General features: G+C 39.0%; 1 protein-coding gene across 3 annotated transcripts in view; it reads right to left on the reverse strand.

Moving 5' to 3' along the window:
• grik4 (glutamate receptor, ionotropic, kainate 4) overlaps positions 1-18,095 on the reverse strand; it is a 1,128,391-nt gene that overhangs the window by 395,931 nt on the left and 714,365 nt on the right. For all 3 annotated transcript variants that reach the window (XR_007425334.1, XM_049467192.1, XM_049467193.1), the window contains one exon: positions 16,623-16,730. Coding sequence is in view for 2 of the 3 variants with exons in the window: in XM_049467192.1 (XP_049323149.1) it covers positions 16,623-16,730 (108 nt within the window). In the remaining variant the exon portion in view is untranslated. The remainder of the gene's footprint in view (positions 1-16,622; positions 16,731-18,095) is intronic.

Consider the following 18,095-nt stretch of genomic DNA (forward strand, 5'->3'; position numbering starts at 1 on the left):
GGGTGGAGTATTACATATTTACATGTAATAACCGTAATAACCCATTATTAGCGGAGAGAGAGAGCGTGGAGAGGCGGGAAGAGGGCTGGAGGACGAGGGTCAGCGTCGGTGGACAAACAGGATCAGGTCTGGCTCACGGCCATCAATCTCTGGAGTAGAGTTTTCGCGTCAATCAGCGGATTGAAGAGGCCATCAGGCCAAGCAATCCTCTCCGCCGAGCGCCGGCGCTCTTCCGTAAAAGCCGCGGGTCACACCGGAGACGGAAACTTTTCAGATTAATAGCACCGACAGGAAGATTAAAGGCACTTTGAGCGTCAAGTCAAGTCTGCCAACGCTAACATCCCTCACCGCGTGGGGATCCGAGGCTGATTTGATTCTATTTGTTTTCCTGGAAGGCTGTCAGCTGATGAAATCAATTTTACAAATGCAGCACGATGGCACAGTCCGGTTAGGAGTGTACGGAAGCGAAGAAACTAAAGAAGCAGAAGAATGAATGATAAAAAAAAAGAATCTTTGTTCACATCAAATGACAGACTGGAAAAGGAAATGGAATTGCCGAGGTAAAGTTAGTTCAGAGAGCGCTTTCCGAGGTTCTCTCAAGCACAAAACACGATGCGCCGCCGCCTCTGTGCTCCAGCTGGCGGTGATTGTGTTTAGAGTATGCAATGTTTGCTGAATTTCCACTCAAACTGCCTGGAAATAACTTCTTTTGTGCCTCCTGGAACCGATCATTTGGCAAAACAGCAAAACATCCAATTTATTTACACTGTGTTCGTTCTTTTTTTTTTTTCAGAACAAGAGATGCACCTTTCTGATCTTAGTTAGGATATAACATATTTGTCTTGATAATGACAACATAAAAAATGAGCTTGATGGGAATGGATTATTAATCCCATTAGTAGACTCCCAAAAATTCCCAGCATGCACTCAAGACATACACAAAACTTCCCTGACTCTGCTGATCACGTGACGCTATGGCGTTCCTGCTCCCCCAGTTACTGATTGTTTACACCTGTCCTCTCTAGTATATATACCCCTCTACACATTTCCTTCCTTTATTGCCTTTTGTTACCGATTTTTTGTTTTTTGTTTCTGACTTTTCTTCCAAATTCCAAATAAAAAATATTGTCATTTAGAGCATTTATTTGCAGAAAATGAGAAATAGTCAAATTAACAAAAAAGATGCAGAGCTTTCAGACCTCAAATAATGCAAAGAAACAAGTTCATATTCATAAAGTTTTAAGAGTTCAGAAATCAATATTTGGTAGAATAACCCTTTTGGTTTTTAATCACAGTTTTTTTTTCATGCATCTTGGCATCATGTTCTTTTCCTCCACCAGTCTTACACACTGCTTTTGGATAACTTTATGCTGCTTTACTCCTGGTTAAAAATTCAAGCAGTTCAGTTTGGTGGTTTGATGGCTTGTGATCATCCATCTTCCTCTTGATTATATTCCAGAGGTTTTTAATTTGGTAAAATCAAAGAAACTCATCATTTTTAAGAGCTCTCTTATTTTTTTCCAGAGCTGTATATCCTTCAAAATCCTACTTTCAGATATTTGCTCTGTTTTAGAGTTTAAATTATCCATCGTTGCTGAAGTTATCAGTTTTCTCTCTCACTCTTCTCGTGGTGCGAGAGCTTTAAGAGTGAGAGGGCACTGAAAAATTGGCACCACATTCTGATTTTCAGGGTTTTTAGAGGCACTTTTTCCAGACTTTATCATTTTCTGTCATCACCCTCACCCTGGTTATACTTTCAAATGCCTTTCCTCAGTCCTGCAATATCGCCTCCTTTAGAAATACAGAACATTCTCAGAATTCTCTCAGATTCTGTAGGTTTCCATTAGCAGCTCTATACAGCGAGAGATTACGTAGTGTTTCTCTCCAGGCTGCCGGGGTTTTTATTTTCAGTCCGGGTCACGGGTCTGTAAAAAGGTCTTCAGTGCTGTTTTGATGGGCAGGTAAAGGTCAGAATAGTTTGAGAGCATTATGGGTCATCAGGTGACCAATGATCCCTTACACAGACTGTGCAGTAAGTGCAGGAAATATGATTAGTAATTGTAAAACATTTTGCCAAACATTCACACAAAGCAATCCAGACGGTTCTCATACAGAGTTCCCCAATGGTGGAACAAACTACCTTCTACTACCAGATCAGGAGAATCTCTCGCTATCTTTAATAAACTCCTGAAGACAGAGCTCTTCAAAGAGCACTTACTCTCCTAACACCTCTAACTAACTACCTTCCACTACCAGATCAGGAGAATCTCTCACTATCTTTAATAAACTCCTGAAGACAGAGCTCTTCAAAGAGCTCTTGCTCTCCTAACACCTCTAACTAACTACCTTCTACTACCAGATCAGGAGAATCTCTCACTATCTTTAATAAACTCCCGAAGACAGAGCTCTTCAAAGAGCTCTTACTCTCCTAACACCTCTAACTAACTACCTTCTACTACCAGATCAGGAGAATCTCTCACTACCTTTAATAAACTCCTGAAGACAGAGCTCTTCAAAGAGTACTTACTCTCCTAACACCTCTAACTAACTACCTTCTACTACCAGATCAGGAGAATCTCTCACTATCTTTAATAAACTCCTGAAGACAGAGCTCTTCAAATAGCACTTACTCTCCTAACACCTCTAACTAACTATTCTACTACCAGATCAGGAGAATCTCTCACTATCTTTAATAAACTCCTGAAGACAGAGCTCTTCAAAGAGCACTTACTCTCCTAACACCTCTAACTAACTATTCTACTACCAGATCAGGAGAATCTCTCACTATCCTTAATAAACTCCTGAAGACAGAGCTCTTCAAAGAGCTCTTACTCTCCTAACACCTCTAACTAACTACCTTCTACTACCAGATCAGGAGAATCTCTCGCTATCTTTAATAAACTCCTGAAGACAGAGCTCTTCAAAGAGCTCTTGCTCTCCTAACACCTCTAACTAACTACCTTCTACTACCAGATCAGGAGAATCTCTCACTATCTTTAATAAACTCCCGAAGACAGAGCTCTTCAAAGAGCTCTTACTCTCCTAACACCTCTAACTAACTACCTTCTACTACCAGATCAGGAGAATCTCTCACTATCTTTAATAAACTCCTGAAGACAGAGCTCTTCAAATAGCACTTACTCTCCTAACACCTCTAACTAACTACCTTCTACTACCAGATCAGGAGAATCTCTCACTATCTTTAATAAACTCCTGAAGACAGAGCTCTTCAAAGAGCTCTTGCTCTCCTAACACCTCTAACTAACTACCTTCTACTACCAGATCAGGAGAATCTCTCACTATCTTTAATAAACTCCTGAAGACAGAGCTCTTCAAAGAGCTCTTGCTCTCCTAACACCTCTAACTAACTACCTTCTACTACCAGATCAGGAGAATCTCTCACTATCTTTAATAAACTCCTGAAGACAGAGCTCTTCAAAGAGTACTTACTCTCCTAACACCTCTAACTAACTACCTTCTACTACCAGATCAGGAGAATCTCTCACTATCTTTAATAAACTCCTGAAGACAGAGCTCTTCAAATAGCACTTACTCTCCTAACACCTCTAACTAACTATTCTACTACCAGATCAGGAGAATCTCTCACTATCTTTAATAAACTCCTGAAGACAGAGCTCTTCAAAGAGCACTTACTCTCCTAACACCTCTAACTAACTATTCTACTACCAGATCAGGAGAATCTCTCACTATCTTTAATAAACTCCTGAAGACAGAGCTCTTCAAAGAGCTCTTACTCTCCTAACACCTCTAACTAACTACCTTCTACTACCAGATCAGGAGAATCTCTCGCTATCTTTAATAAACTCCTGAAGACAGAGCTCTTCAAAGAGCTCTTACTCTCCTAACACATCTAACTAACTACCTTCTACTACCAGATCAGGAGAATCTCTCACTATCTTTAATAAACTCCTGAAGACAGAGCTCTTCAAAGAGCACTTACTCTCCTAACACCTCTAACACACTAAAAACTACTTCTAACCTCATTTCCTTCTTCCCCTCCTTCACTTCTCTATCCTATTATTACCCTTTGACCTCCTTTAGGCCCTGTCTAAAGATGTTTTACCTTTAACTTCTATTACTTTTGTTCTTCACTATTGTAAGTCGCTTTGGACAAAAGTGTCTGCCAAATGTAATGTAATGTAATGTAATGTAATGTAATGTAAAACACATGTACCATAGAGATCAATTATAGACTAATTACAGAGACTGAATGTTGTTTGTGTTTGAGCCGATATCTGTTGTCGATTATAAAACACTGTGGCTACAGGAAGATTACATGTTTTAGTAAGTTAAGTATAACAGGATAAATATAGCTGATATAGCGTTTATAGCCATGTTATAACTAAATAACTGGAACTTCTAGGTAAGTAAAGTTTGTAGAGGTTTGTAGCTGTGGTTCTCACTCCCGGACAATTTTTTAAAACGTTAATTTAACCATCTCTGAATAAGTGGTGGTTAGCTAGCCATATTGAAATAAACTAAATAATATTTAATAATTTAATAAATATGAATTAGATAAAGAAGCAACAATCATGTTAATGTTATTTTTTTAAAGTAAATAGTATTGAGAAATGTTGGATAGGATTTACCTTGTTTCTTTTAGTGTGTCATAACTAATACATTTAGGTAATCTTTACTCAATATATGGGGTAAAATCTACCCAAACAAAACTGAGTGCAAATTGTTACCTCACATTTATTAAGTAGATTCTATAGGTTGTTTATTACAGTGTAGATAGATAGATAGATAGATAGATAGATAGATAGATAGATAGATAGATAGATAGATAGATAGATAGATAGATAGATAGAAATATAGATAGATAGATAGATAGATAGATAGATAGATAGATAGAAATAAATATAGAAATATAGATAGATAGATAGATAGATAGATAGATAGATAGATAGATAGATAGAAATATAGATAGATAGATAGATAGATAGATAGATAGATAGAAATAAATATAGAAATATAGATAGATAGATAGATAGATAGATAGATAGATAGATAGAAATAAATATAGAAATATAGATAGATAGATAGATAGATAGATAGATAGATAGAAAGAAATATAGAAATATAGATAGATAGATAGAAAGAAATATAGATAGATAGATAGATAGATAGATAGATAGATAGATAGATAGATAGATAGAAATAAATATAGAAATATAGATAGATAGATAGATAGATAGATAGATAGATAGAAATATAGATAGATAGATAGATAGATAGATAGAAATAAATATAGAAATATAGATAGATAGATAGATAGATAGATAGATAGATAGATAGAAATAAATATAGAAATATAGATAGATAGATAGATAGATAGATAGATAGATAGATAGATAGATAGATAGATAGAAATAAATATAGAAATATAGATAGATAGATAGATAGATAGATAGATAGATAGATAGAAAGAAATATAGAAATATAGATAGATAGATAGAAAGAAATATAGATAGATAGATAGATAGATAGATAGATAGATAGATAGATAGAAAGATAGAGGGAGGGAGGTATTGCACAGTATAATTGCACTCTGTTTAAGAATTATTGCATATAGTCTGATTTATGCTTTAATCCGTCTTTTAGAAATTATTGTAAGGTCATAGTTGCTCTCTTTGGTTTCAAGTGTGGGAGTAAATTATTTTGTGCTTTATACATCTGTATATATCTGTGCAATATTAGGTTTATAAAATGATCAAATAAGAATTTTAAAGCATTTTCAAACATTATGTTTTATGAATAATTTGTTGATTGGTTCGTAGTGGTTTGCTTGGTTAATAGATATGCAGGAATCAGATTATGAAGTGCATGTATAAACACTTACAGGTGTTGGAAAATGAAACTGAAACACCTGGTTTTAGAGCACAGTAATTGATTGTGGTGACGGACAGTTCTGGTGGAAACAGGAGAGTTGAGGTGAACATTGAATTCTGCGTGATTTGATCAGCCGTGGTTTTATGTTTTTAGGATACAATCCGGGTTAGCACCCGAACATCCCTTTCAGACAGCTTCCTCTTACAGCGTCCACAGTTAATCCTGTTGGATGTGGTTGGTGCTTCTTGTTGGTATGCTGATATTACCCTGGTTACCGTGGCTCTTGATGCATCACAAAGACTTGCTGTCTTGGTCACAGATGTTCCAGCAAGACGTGCACCAACAATTTGTCCTCTTTTGAACTCTGGTATGTCTCCCATAATGTTGTGTGCATTGCAATATTTAGAGCAGAACTGTGCTCTTACCCTGCTAATTGAACTGTCACACTCTGCTCTTACTGGTGCAATGTGCAATTAATGAAGATTGAACACCAGGCTGCTCCAATTTAGCCATGAAACCTAAAATCCCACACTAAAATGATGACAGGTGTTTCAGTTTCATGTCTAACCCCTGTATTTTATTCACTTGTTAACTGTGTTATTTAACTGGCTTTAATGTTTTAATGCCTGAAACAGAGTGATGTTTTCATTTTGCTGTATCACCACTCCTCAGTGCAGACCACCGACTGTTGAGTGGTGCGTACACACACACACACACACACACACTCAATTTTCAGCCAGCAGAGCCCTGTCCCAGGCGAGCACTTCCTGTAAACAATACAGTCTCCTCAGAGCTATTAAGAAAGTACACAAGCTCCTGCAGAGCAGTTATTGCTGTTAAGTCCGGCTTTACCACAGAAAGTGTTCAGAGCTGCGACAAACTGACCCAGACTGCAGAAAAACATTTAATCTACAGCAGAAAGCGGCTGGAAATCAATCCCGCGCGAGAGGATCTGTACGCGGTGTAGGGCTGTGTGTTCATTGGTGATGACAGGCCTTTAGTACAGCAGTAAGACTCCGGCGGCGGGGTGGGAGTGGGAGTGGAGCCGGTGCCGGGTCCTGCAGGATGCTCTCGCGCCGGTGTTTGCCGAGAGCGCGGTGAGATAAAGCAGACACGGCAATCAGGCCGTGATGTACGAGCTGAGATAGCGGTGAAATTGCTCCTTGGTGGCTTTTTAAATCCAGTCTCAGCGTTCATACATCTTTAAAGTCAAATCAACATGTAGACCAGAACCCAGCCCCCACTGCAAACAAGCATTAAAACACTGCCTTATTTATAATAATAAAAAGCCTGAATCAAAATCCAACAAGCATTCTTAAAATTATTATCCATTAGAAATTATATTTTCAGTAGTAAATGTTAATAAAATGATCAGGATGTATCACCAGATATTAAGGCAGGAGTGTCCAAACTATTTTTGTTGGGAGCCACAGACTCTGTAATAAAGCAAATAATAAAATATACCACTTATAATAAGACATTTTCTTGACTACTATCATTTACACACCATTTTACTTGAGTTACTTTATCTTTATCTATCTTTGACAGCGTTTTGTAAACTAAGTAAGATTGCTAACACTTTATTTTAAGGAACACAAATTAGGCGCTTATTAATGTCTTATTATTATTTGCTTAATAAAGCCTTAATTAGACATTTGTAAATGATTTATTCACTACTTATTAATAAGCTTTATTCTGTGTTATAAAGTGTTATTGGTGCTTAATTAGGGGTCTGTGATTGATTAAATATATATTTATTCAGTTCTTTTTAGTGTTTAATTAGTGATGAACAGAAGCTCACTTTAGAATATGCTGCACATCTTGGTCTGATAGTGATTTATTAAGCCCTTATTAACTCTTTTATAATAAACTCCAGCACAGCCATAACCTTCCCAAACTCACATAGATAAACTCAAACTGCTGCCAATTATAATATCACTAATAACATGTAGAATTAGCTAATAGTTAATAATATGCTTAATAATCTAATCTGATTAACAGGATGCTAACTTAACATAACTGTTTATTGTGCACTATAAGAACTAATACAGCCATTATTAATCATTTACACATAACAAATTTTCTGCATTTGCTGTCCATTTTTCTTTTCTTTGGAGTTGTTAGACTCTTTGGCTCGTTTTCTGCACTACAACTGAACACTGTCGCCGCTTTTAGACTTTTTGACCCGTTTTCTGCACTACAACTGAACACATTTTCGCCGCTTTTAGACTCTTTGGCCCGTTTTCTGTGCTACAACTGAACACATTTTCGCCGCTTTTAGACTCTTTGGCCCGTTTTCTGCACTACAACTGAACACATTTTCGCCGCTTTTAGACTCTTTGGCCCGTTTTCTGTGCTACAACTGAACACATTTTCGCCGCTTTTAGACTCTTTGGCTCGTTTTCTGCACTACAACTGAACACTGTCGCCGCTTTTAGACTCTTTGGCCCGTTTTCTGTGCTACAACTGAACACATTTTCGCCGCTTTTGGACTCTTTGGCCCGTTTTCTGTGCTACAACTGAACACATTTTCGCCCTTTTTAGACTCTTTGGCCCGTTTTCTGTGCTACAACTGAACACTGTCGCCGCTTTTAGACTCTTTGGCCCGTTTTCTGCACTACAACTGAACACTGTCGCCGCTTTTATACTTTTTGGCCCATTTTCTGTGCTACAACTGAACACTCTCGCCGCTTTTAGACTCTTTGGCCTGTTTACCAGGAGACTTTTATTTTGACATGTAGCGTAGTGGATAAGATGCAATGGCTAACCTAGCAGCTAACAGGCGACGCTAACTGTATTTGCTAGCTGAATTAATTACCGCTTTTTTTAATAACAGATTGATTTCTTAGTGCTGGTTAGAGTGTGCAGGATCTGTGGATTGATATAAATAAATTACATATACACTGTAAACCCATACGTTGTCTGACCTCAAATGATTTAAGTCTGTTTTACATAAAATTGGATATTTTTAAACAATACTCATCTATTTTGAGTTAGTTGAACTCAGATTTGTGAGCACATATACTGTACTATTCAAACTGAAATCTTTGAGTTGAACAAACTTATAATAACTGTTTTTAATCTGTTGTCATTAACAGCTTCTTTTTCATTGGCTTCTGTCACAATCTATGTGCATACTGGGCGTGTCCAACAGTTTCTGACTAACACTCACCATCAGTGTGTAGTGATTCCCCCCTCTGGGCTACCTTACAAATAAATCAACTTCCCCTTTAGTTGTAATAACTTGATGTTTTAATTTATGCTAACTCAAGTTTTCATTCCCCATTAGCTAACCTTTTTAAGGCAAAATTTGAGCAAACCGGCTGCCTTTTTACTTACTAACTTAAGTTTTCATTACCCATTACTTAACTTTTTCAGGCAACCATTTTCCTCAAATCTTTTAAGTAAATTCAACTTATCCAGGCTCACAGTGTATTATATATATATGTGCTGTTAGGTGTTTCTAAAGTTAAAACTCTCCAGATAATCTTTTTTTTTTGTAAAAAACAGCTAAAGTTACTCAGTCAGCCTCAGACTGAACCTGCTGGTGGTTCAGGGTAAACTGTGGAACTGGAATCCAGATAAGTGATGCGTTTTGTGTTTAACGTTATGGTGGGTTTAATGTCCAGCTCAAGCTGTGGACTGGAATATGGATCGGTAAGTAGATCGGCTGCGGCCACCCGATATCTGATATACGTTAAATTATACCGATACTGATATTGTATTGGATCGGTCCCATCTCTATATGTAACTCATGTGTAACACCAGGGCTGGATTAAAAGAATGGGCTGAAAGGGCTGCAGTCCTGGGCCTCGCCACTAGGGGGGCCTCCGGTCGCTGAATGTCAAATGACAAAAATTAATTAAAAAAACGAAAATTACAAGCAATAAAAAAGGAAAGAGCGACAGAATTATTACAGAAAACACCCAAATCAACCAGCGTGGAGTAGTCGGCCTGCTGTAGCAGCTACCACCAGCAAAGATGTGCTGCACTCTCTCTCTCTCTCTCTCTCTCTCTCTCTGTCTCTCTCGCTCTCTCTCTCGCTCTTCCGCAGCGCGGAGCTGAATTCAGCGCGAGGCTACAAATATAAAACTCAGTTTAGTTTTAAAAAAATGAAGATGAGTAAGGACCTGTAAAGTTAACCAAATATTGTCAAATATAAAGGAAAGGTTGAGGTGAGCTGTTTCAATGACTTGAAACTGAAACTTTTATTATTCTGTGCACTATAAGAAAGCCTTTGATTGTTTTAAATGAGTTTTTATTTCATATTAATTATTGTTTTATTCATTTGAAATATTTTTTTTATTATTTTATTGATTAAATTATTTTTTTCTTCATAAGATATACATTCTTTATTTTTTATGTATCCTCATCATTTAATGATCTTTTTAAAGTGTCCTATTTTTCCCTTTTTGCGTATATATTTGATTTGTCTATAGTAAATGTCAGTTTTCAGTTATTTCTAATCAACCCCCACCCCCCACGATATCATCGTCCATCGCGATGTTTCCCTGTAAACATCGTCATCTGCCAATTAAAGAGACATCGCCCAACCCTAAATTGAATTGAAATCATGTTACCAGTTCACTTTAATCGGTAGATAGATTGGTACTGTGTAGGCTGTCGCTGATGTGTGTCAGTGTGAGGTCATGCTTTAGAACATGATATGAAGGGCCTCATCCTGGTAATTAGCCCCGGGCCTCAGAAAGTGTTAATCTGGCACTGTGTAACACAGTTGATTTCAAAGAACATTGAGAACATCTACCTTCAGAAAGACTAAAACGAGTGTTTTCTTATTGCAAGACTTCCAGAAGTCCTTGTCTATTTATAGATATTTAAAAGAGAGGTGTGACAGGACGTTCTAATCTTTCACAGAATTATATATATATATATATATATATATATATATACATGCATAATTAAACACATCGCTATCTGATATCTGCTTATTCATGACGTGTTACTTGGAGAGAGTGAAAAAGACTTTAATAGCCGTTCTGCAGACAGCTCATAAGCAGCTGATTTGAAGAGCAATAACACCTTTTTATAGCCATTAAAATGCCTGAGCTAACACTCCAGCTCTATAAACAAAATCACACACTCGTTGCTAGTCTGTGATTTCTCTCTCTCTCTTTCTCTCCTTTGATCTCTCACTCTCTCTCTCTCTCTCTCTCTCTCTCTCTCTCTCGGGCTTGTGCACAGAGGCATGACCCAGTGCGATGGAATAAGATCAGGCCTCAGGCTGTTGTGGATGGAGGGAAAGTTCCATCTCCCCACAGCGATAGGGCGCAGCAGATGCAGGGGAAAAATCGCTGCCAAATAACGGCGCAGGATTACATCTTCAATTGCCGGCCGGCTCCCGTAGATATCGGGCCCCCACTCACCGGCTAAGCAGGTCAGCGCTCTCCACAACAGAGCAGGATGAAGCCTTATTTAGATCAGCAGTGGGTCCTGAATACAGACGCGGCAGAAACACTGCTATTCAGGCAGACAGACGCTCTTTAAAGGCCGGGGAACATTTCCTAATGGGGGATTAACCTGCGTGAGGCAGTTCCTCGCTGCTTCTGAGAAGCAAAGCACAGCTAAATCCAGTTACTCCAGATTCCCAGGGGTGTTTTAAATCCAGAGTCAGAGCGAGGTTTGAGTGACATGTGCTTTTAGTTTGTGTTTCTGTGCTCTAACACACCTGTGATCCAACTCCACAGCTATAACAACAGAATATGTTGTGTTTCCAGCTAGATGAATACTAACATTATGAAAACGTTTAACATTTAAGGGTACCACTTTAAAATAAGACTACCTTTATAAAGGGTTTATAAATGGTTTACAATTAGTTTATTAATGGTTACTAATTAGGTTGTAACTGCCTTAAAAATCATTAATAATCAGTTATAACATACACGTAGAAAGGGCAACAATATAGACAACCTATTGTTTTCCAAATAGTGAACCCACAGCCGTCTATATTGTTGCCCTTTCTACTATATGTGTTATAACTGATTATTAATGATTTTTTAAGGCATTTACAACCTAATTTATAAACCCTTTATAAAAAGGTAGTCTTATTTTAAAGTGGTACCATTTTTTTAATTGCAGTTAATGTTTTTAGACTCTCAAGTTTCTGGTAACATTGTTGCAATGTCACTTCAGGTAAATTTCAGGTGTATTGATATCTTGGCAACGGAAAACACAGGTGCTCTACTGACTGATTAGAACCGTGACAACAGTCAATAGTTGACTCATGCTTGTTACACACACACACGGACGCACAGCCAAGCACCAATCCAACTTTTTAGCTTTTTTATTGATTGTTTGAACAACTTCATGGTCATCTCATTCTATAATTAGTGTGATTGCAGTACTGTTCTTCTTGCAGTGTCTTCTTTTTCTTTTTGTCCGGTTAACTAGTGACACAATTTCTAAAATATCGACTCCCTTCCAAAGCTAAAACGTGCATTCTTATCGGGAATGGTGGGCTTATATACAGTTTTTCGATCAGATGTACGAAATTCATAAAAAAAATATTAATCCACTGTTTTGTCAACTGAAAATGAATGGGTACGTCACAATTTTTGAGATACAAAGGCCACATTTGGAAGGCCTATACGATGTACAGTTTTAATACAATTGTCGTACAAATTTGCCCCTATAGGAATGAATGGGGGCCCACAATGGGGCTCACCGAAGGCCTTGTGTGTCCTGCTCTCCAGTACTGTGTGTGTATGGAGGAGCTATTGGATAAAGCAGCTATAGGTCAAAAGTTTCGACTACCCACACCTCCAGAGAAACCTAGCTTTCATAGCCATGCGATGAATTTCACATTTTAATATGCAAGTTTATGCAAATAGATTACTTAGCAAACACCTAGCAAAACCACAGCAACCACCACTGATATCATAGCAACTAGCCTTTAATCAGCATTGCAATCACACTCACAGTTTCTGCAGGAACTGCAATCTAGTTACAGGTTCTAGTCCAACTGTTTTTCACACAGTTTGTCAATATTGTGCTTATAAAGGTAGATCAGACACAGCAGTGCTGCTGGAGTATTTAAACCCCTCAATGTCACTGCTGCACTGAGAATAGTCCACCAACTGCAAATATGCAGCAAAAAAGCGCTACGGCATTCACGCTCTCCAAGCTTTGATTGCTCTCACCTGGTCTGTCGTTGTATAAATACCATTTACCAATATTTTGGTACTACTCTTTTTGCCTAGCCCTTTACCTGATCGGAACTAAAATGTTTTCATACACTGCGCTGAGAACACGTATCAGCCAAACACCTGCTCTCTGATTGGATAGATGCATCCCGTTGGACAGATTAATTTGCATACAGTTCACCTAGGTTCTACTTTTCATCGCATCTGGCTCTTAATGACGGACCCATGATGCACCGCGCCAATGCGGCCAATGGACCCGACGCCTCCAAATGAAAATGAATGGGATACATCGCTGTGTGTTGACGCGGTGAGCAGTGAGCAGTGTAAATGCAGCGTCAGGGTCCTGACTATTGAAAAAAAAGGTGAAAAAATTAAATAAACTATGTAGAGAAATAGATATAGGACTACTTGCATGCTAAAAAGTTTGCTACAACTTTACTTCCTATCTGTTTTTAGTCTTGTTTTGTTAGGTGTGGCTCTAATGGAAGAGACTCATCCAGAATCTTCTGTCCTGGAACACAGGGAGGAACAGAGCTCTCCGGGGTGTCTGAACAATCAGGTTTTAAAAGCACTTAAATTAGCACTAATCTTGCATGTATTAAAGGCCTGTAATTGCACTCATGTCTTACTCTGATTTCTTTGATGTTTAATCACAGTGGAGTGTTTGTATCTTGCTGCTGAATATTATGCATCTCCTATCTGGGTTTAAGTGCAGACAGACTGCTGTAATGAGCAATATCTAAACGTGAGATATCTCTAGTTCACAACTAGCCAGAAATATGTTCTGAGTAACTCTATAAAATATTATATACATTATTTTACTCTCTGTACAGTTAATTCTTTACATGACTGGATTCATCATGCTAGGGAATATTTCCCTGCTGCTTATCCAGGGAATATTTAGTGCTGTGATGTGAATGAGATTCTGTTCTAGTTCTTTTTTTTTTACTAGCAACACCTTAGCAACCACCTTGCAACTGCTTAGCAACACCATAGCAACCACCATGGATACCATAGCAACGCCTTAGCAACCACCTAGCAACACCTTAGCAACCACCTTGCAACTGCTTAGCAACACCATAGCAACCACCATGGATACCATAGCAACGCCTTAGCAACCACCTAGCAACACCTTAGCAACCACCTTGCAACTGCTTAGCAACACCATAGCAACAACCATGGATACCATAGCAACGCCTTAGCAACCACCTAGCAACACCTTAGGAACCACCTAGCAACTGCTTAGCAACACCATAGCAACCGCCATGGATAACATAACAACACCTCAGCAGCCACCTAGCAACTCCTTAGCAACCACCTAGCAACTGCTTAGCAACACCATAGCAACCGCCATGGATAACATAGCAATGCCTCAGCAGCCACCTAGCAACTCCTTAGCAACCACCTAGCAACTGCTTAGCAACACCATAGCAACCGCCATGGATAACATAGCAATGCCTCAGCAGCCACCTAGCAACTCCTTAGCAACCACCTTTCAACTGCTTAGCAACACCATAGCAACCACCATGGATACCATAGCAACGCCTTAGCAACCACCTAGCAACACCTTAGGAACCACCTAGCAACTGCTTAGCAACACCATAGCAACCGCCATGGATAACATAGCAATGCCTCAGCAGCCACCTAGCAACTCCTTAGCAACCACCTAGCAACTGCTTAGCAACACCATAGCAACCACCATGGATCACATAGCAATGCCTCAGCAGCCACCTAGCAACTCCTTAGCAACCACCTAGCAACTGCTTAGCAACACCATAGCAACCGCCATGGATAACATAGCAATGCCTCAGCAGCCACCTAGCAACTCCTTAGCAACCACCTAGCAACTGCTTAGCAACACCATAGCAACCGCCATGGATAACATAGCAATGCCTCAGCAGCCACCTAGCAACTCCTTAGCAACCACCTAGCAACTGCTTAGCAACACCATAGCAACCACCATGGATAACATAGCAATGCCTCAGCAGCCACCTAGCAACTCCTTAGCAACCACCTTTCAACTGCTTAGCAACACCATAGCAACCACCATGGAGTTGCAACCATAGCAACGCCTTAGCAACCACCTAGCAACACCTTAGGAACCACCTAGCAACTGCTTAGCAACACCATAGCAACCGCCATGGATAACATAGCAATGCCTCAGCAGCCACCTAGCAACTCCTTAGCAACCACCTAGCAACTGCTTAGCAACACCATAGCAACCACCATGGATCACATAGCAATGCCTCAGCAGCCACCTAGCAACTCCTTTGCAGCCACCTAGCAACTGCTTAGCAACACCATAGCAACCGCCATGGATAACATAGCAATGCCTCAGCAGCCACCTAGCAACTCCTTAGCAACCACCTAGCAACTACTTAGCAACACCATAGCAACCACCATGGATCACATAGCAATGCCTCAGCAGCCACCTAGCAACTGCTTAGTAACACCATAGCAACCACCATGGATCACATAGCAATGCCTCAGCAGCCACCTAGCAACTCCTTTGCAGCCACCTAGCAACTGCTTAGCAACATCTTAGCAACCACGGCAGACACCATAGCAAGCACCTAGCAACATTCTAGTTTTTAACTGTAACAGTAAAACAGTAAATTATTCTGTTGTTTTGTATGTAGACCACTGTATGTGTGACTTTGTGTTGGTTGGGATGTACACTGTATACATTGTTTTTTTTTACTGTGTATTTGTGTGTTCTAAGTATAAAAACAAAAAAATAAAAACATTTCACAACATTCTTATGTATGTACTGTCTACAGTAAGTGTAAAAATCAACGCGAAAAGTCATTATAATGAATGGAGAAGAAGTGTTTTTTTTGTTGTTGAGCTCATCAGTCAGTGTTTAACTGGTTCTTATAAATGTTTATTCATAAGATGGTTTGTTTGTGTCTTTTGAACATTTTAAGAATTTTGAGAAGAGATAACACTGATATAAATATAAAGTTTAATTTTATATATAAAGTTATGAGAGTATTGAGACCTATCCGTACGGGATTAGTTTCTCAGGGGGCAATGTTAAAAATATTTCACACTTCTACTCTTTACTCTTTCTCGGTCACATGACATGACATCGAGGCGTTCAGTAGCTCCTCCATTTCCACTTGCTGTAGTGTCTTTTTTTTAACATGGATCTCCGTGGAAACCGTTGTGCGCCCTAAGTGTAACTACGGTGCGCGGCATTGGACAAATATCTTTTGTATTTTATTAAAGGCGAGGAGACGAAACTCAGAGATGTGTGTCCGGACGGGACTAAAATTACCAGAGGAGCACGGAGTTCAGAGAAAATGTTTTCAGAAAATGTGTCTATGTGTGTGTGTCTGTGTGTGTGTGTATGTGTAGAATGGCTGTTGTTTTTGTTACTACTACAGTTTTTCTGCAGACAGAAGAGGACCAGACTGTAAGGTTTGAGGTTATATAGTGTAAAAGTGAAGAGCAGACCTCTGTGTGACTTCCTCACTGTTTAAAAATTTAACAAGCTCTTCCTGAGTCAACACTAATAACTGCAGGAGTATAGAGGTATAGTGCACACCGGGTGAATAATAGTGAACGCGTGTGGGCTGAGGGGTGGATGGGGTCTACAGGACTCACCAGGATGGTGGTGATGATGAGCGTGGTGTTGAAGAGCGTATCTGTCACATTGAGTGAGGGAAGCTTTCTCTCCATGGATAGACCCTGCTCCGAGTGCCACTGGCCAATCTGCAGATAGAAATAGAAAGAGAGAGAGAGAGAAAGAGAGAGAGGGAGAGAGAGAGAGAGAGAGAGAGAGAGAGAGGTTATCAAAGGCTTTTAAGCAATATATTGCTTAATATATATAACAACCGTCCTTTAAAATTAGGAAATAAAAAAGCACCATCAATAACTCAGCTTAATGCAACAATCTGCAAGTTTTGTGAGTTTTCTGTTGAGAAAGTGTAAAAGCAAAGAGCATGAAGGTTAATGTAAATAAATTACTTAAAAAAAGGTAACATCCTGTTCCTTTGAGTGTTTTTGGTTTATTCACTTTGTTCATTTATGAAAAATACAGTCAAAATGTAGAGAATAAACCAAGTCTTGGTCAAACCAAGGACAGACAAGCGTAGACACCAATCTGACAATCGAACAATTTATTAACACACAGGAAAACGGCTACAGGAGTAGTCAGAGACAGGCAGGGTTTTTTACAATTTCCGTATGCACTGCACTATACTCTGTTAGCGGTAGGCAGAAGAAAAAATCTAAAAAAAATATATATTATATTACTTACTATACTAATTGCATTAATTAATGCTGTAGTTCCGTGTTTAATTAACATTATCTAATGCATTAATTCATGTTAATTAGTCAACACTATAATGTAAAGTGTTACTATAACTTTACTCAGAACTGTTTGTAATGTAGTGCAGTTTCTGAGCTCTGGAGTGGCCCTACTGTCTAACTGCTGCTCATCAAATGAGAGTAGGTCATACATTTACATCTCACCAAAATCTCAGTGCTCTACTGTTAAATAACTACTGTTAAATAAAACTAAATTCAGTCAAAGGAGCAACAAAAAAGTTTCATTCACTCAAATCACCCTCCGATCCTCCGAGCCGAGCGGACGTCCTTGTTATCGCTCTGCCTCCGCTGGCTCCTTTCCACCACCAGTTCTCCGCTCACACTGATTTTTTCATTTTACAGGTGGCTAAAACCCCACCCAGCACACATGGCGCTCTTCAATCACTCATTATTTTTTATTTTTCAGCGTAATTACAGACTGGCATGGTTCAGTGGGCCTCCTGCTTGATGTCTTTTGCAGAGTTACTGCTCAATTTATCTTCTCTCACAAATCGATCCCCGGCGTGTGCTCCAAACCGAGACGACGGAGAAGAGCTGGCGAACAACAGAGCCGCAGCGTGGTCATACAGCCCTCATAAAGCAAAAACACCAGAAAAAAACACCAGAAAAATAACAGATGGCGACGATACGTCCACTGAACTCTCGCGTTCTCCAAAATCTCTCAAACTTTGTTTTGTGAGTTGCATTAAAAATCACATCTGCTAAATGAATCAGGTAGATCATCCGTCAGAAGTTTGGGCACGCTTC

The sequence above is a fragment of the Astyanax mexicanus genome, chromosome 18 (genome assembly GCF_023375975.1).
Source record: "Astyanax mexicanus isolate ESR-SI-001 chromosome 18, AstMex3_surface, whole genome shotgun sequence".
NCBI lineage: Eukaryota > Metazoa > Chordata > Actinopteri > Characiformes > Acestrorhamphidae > Astyanax > Astyanax mexicanus.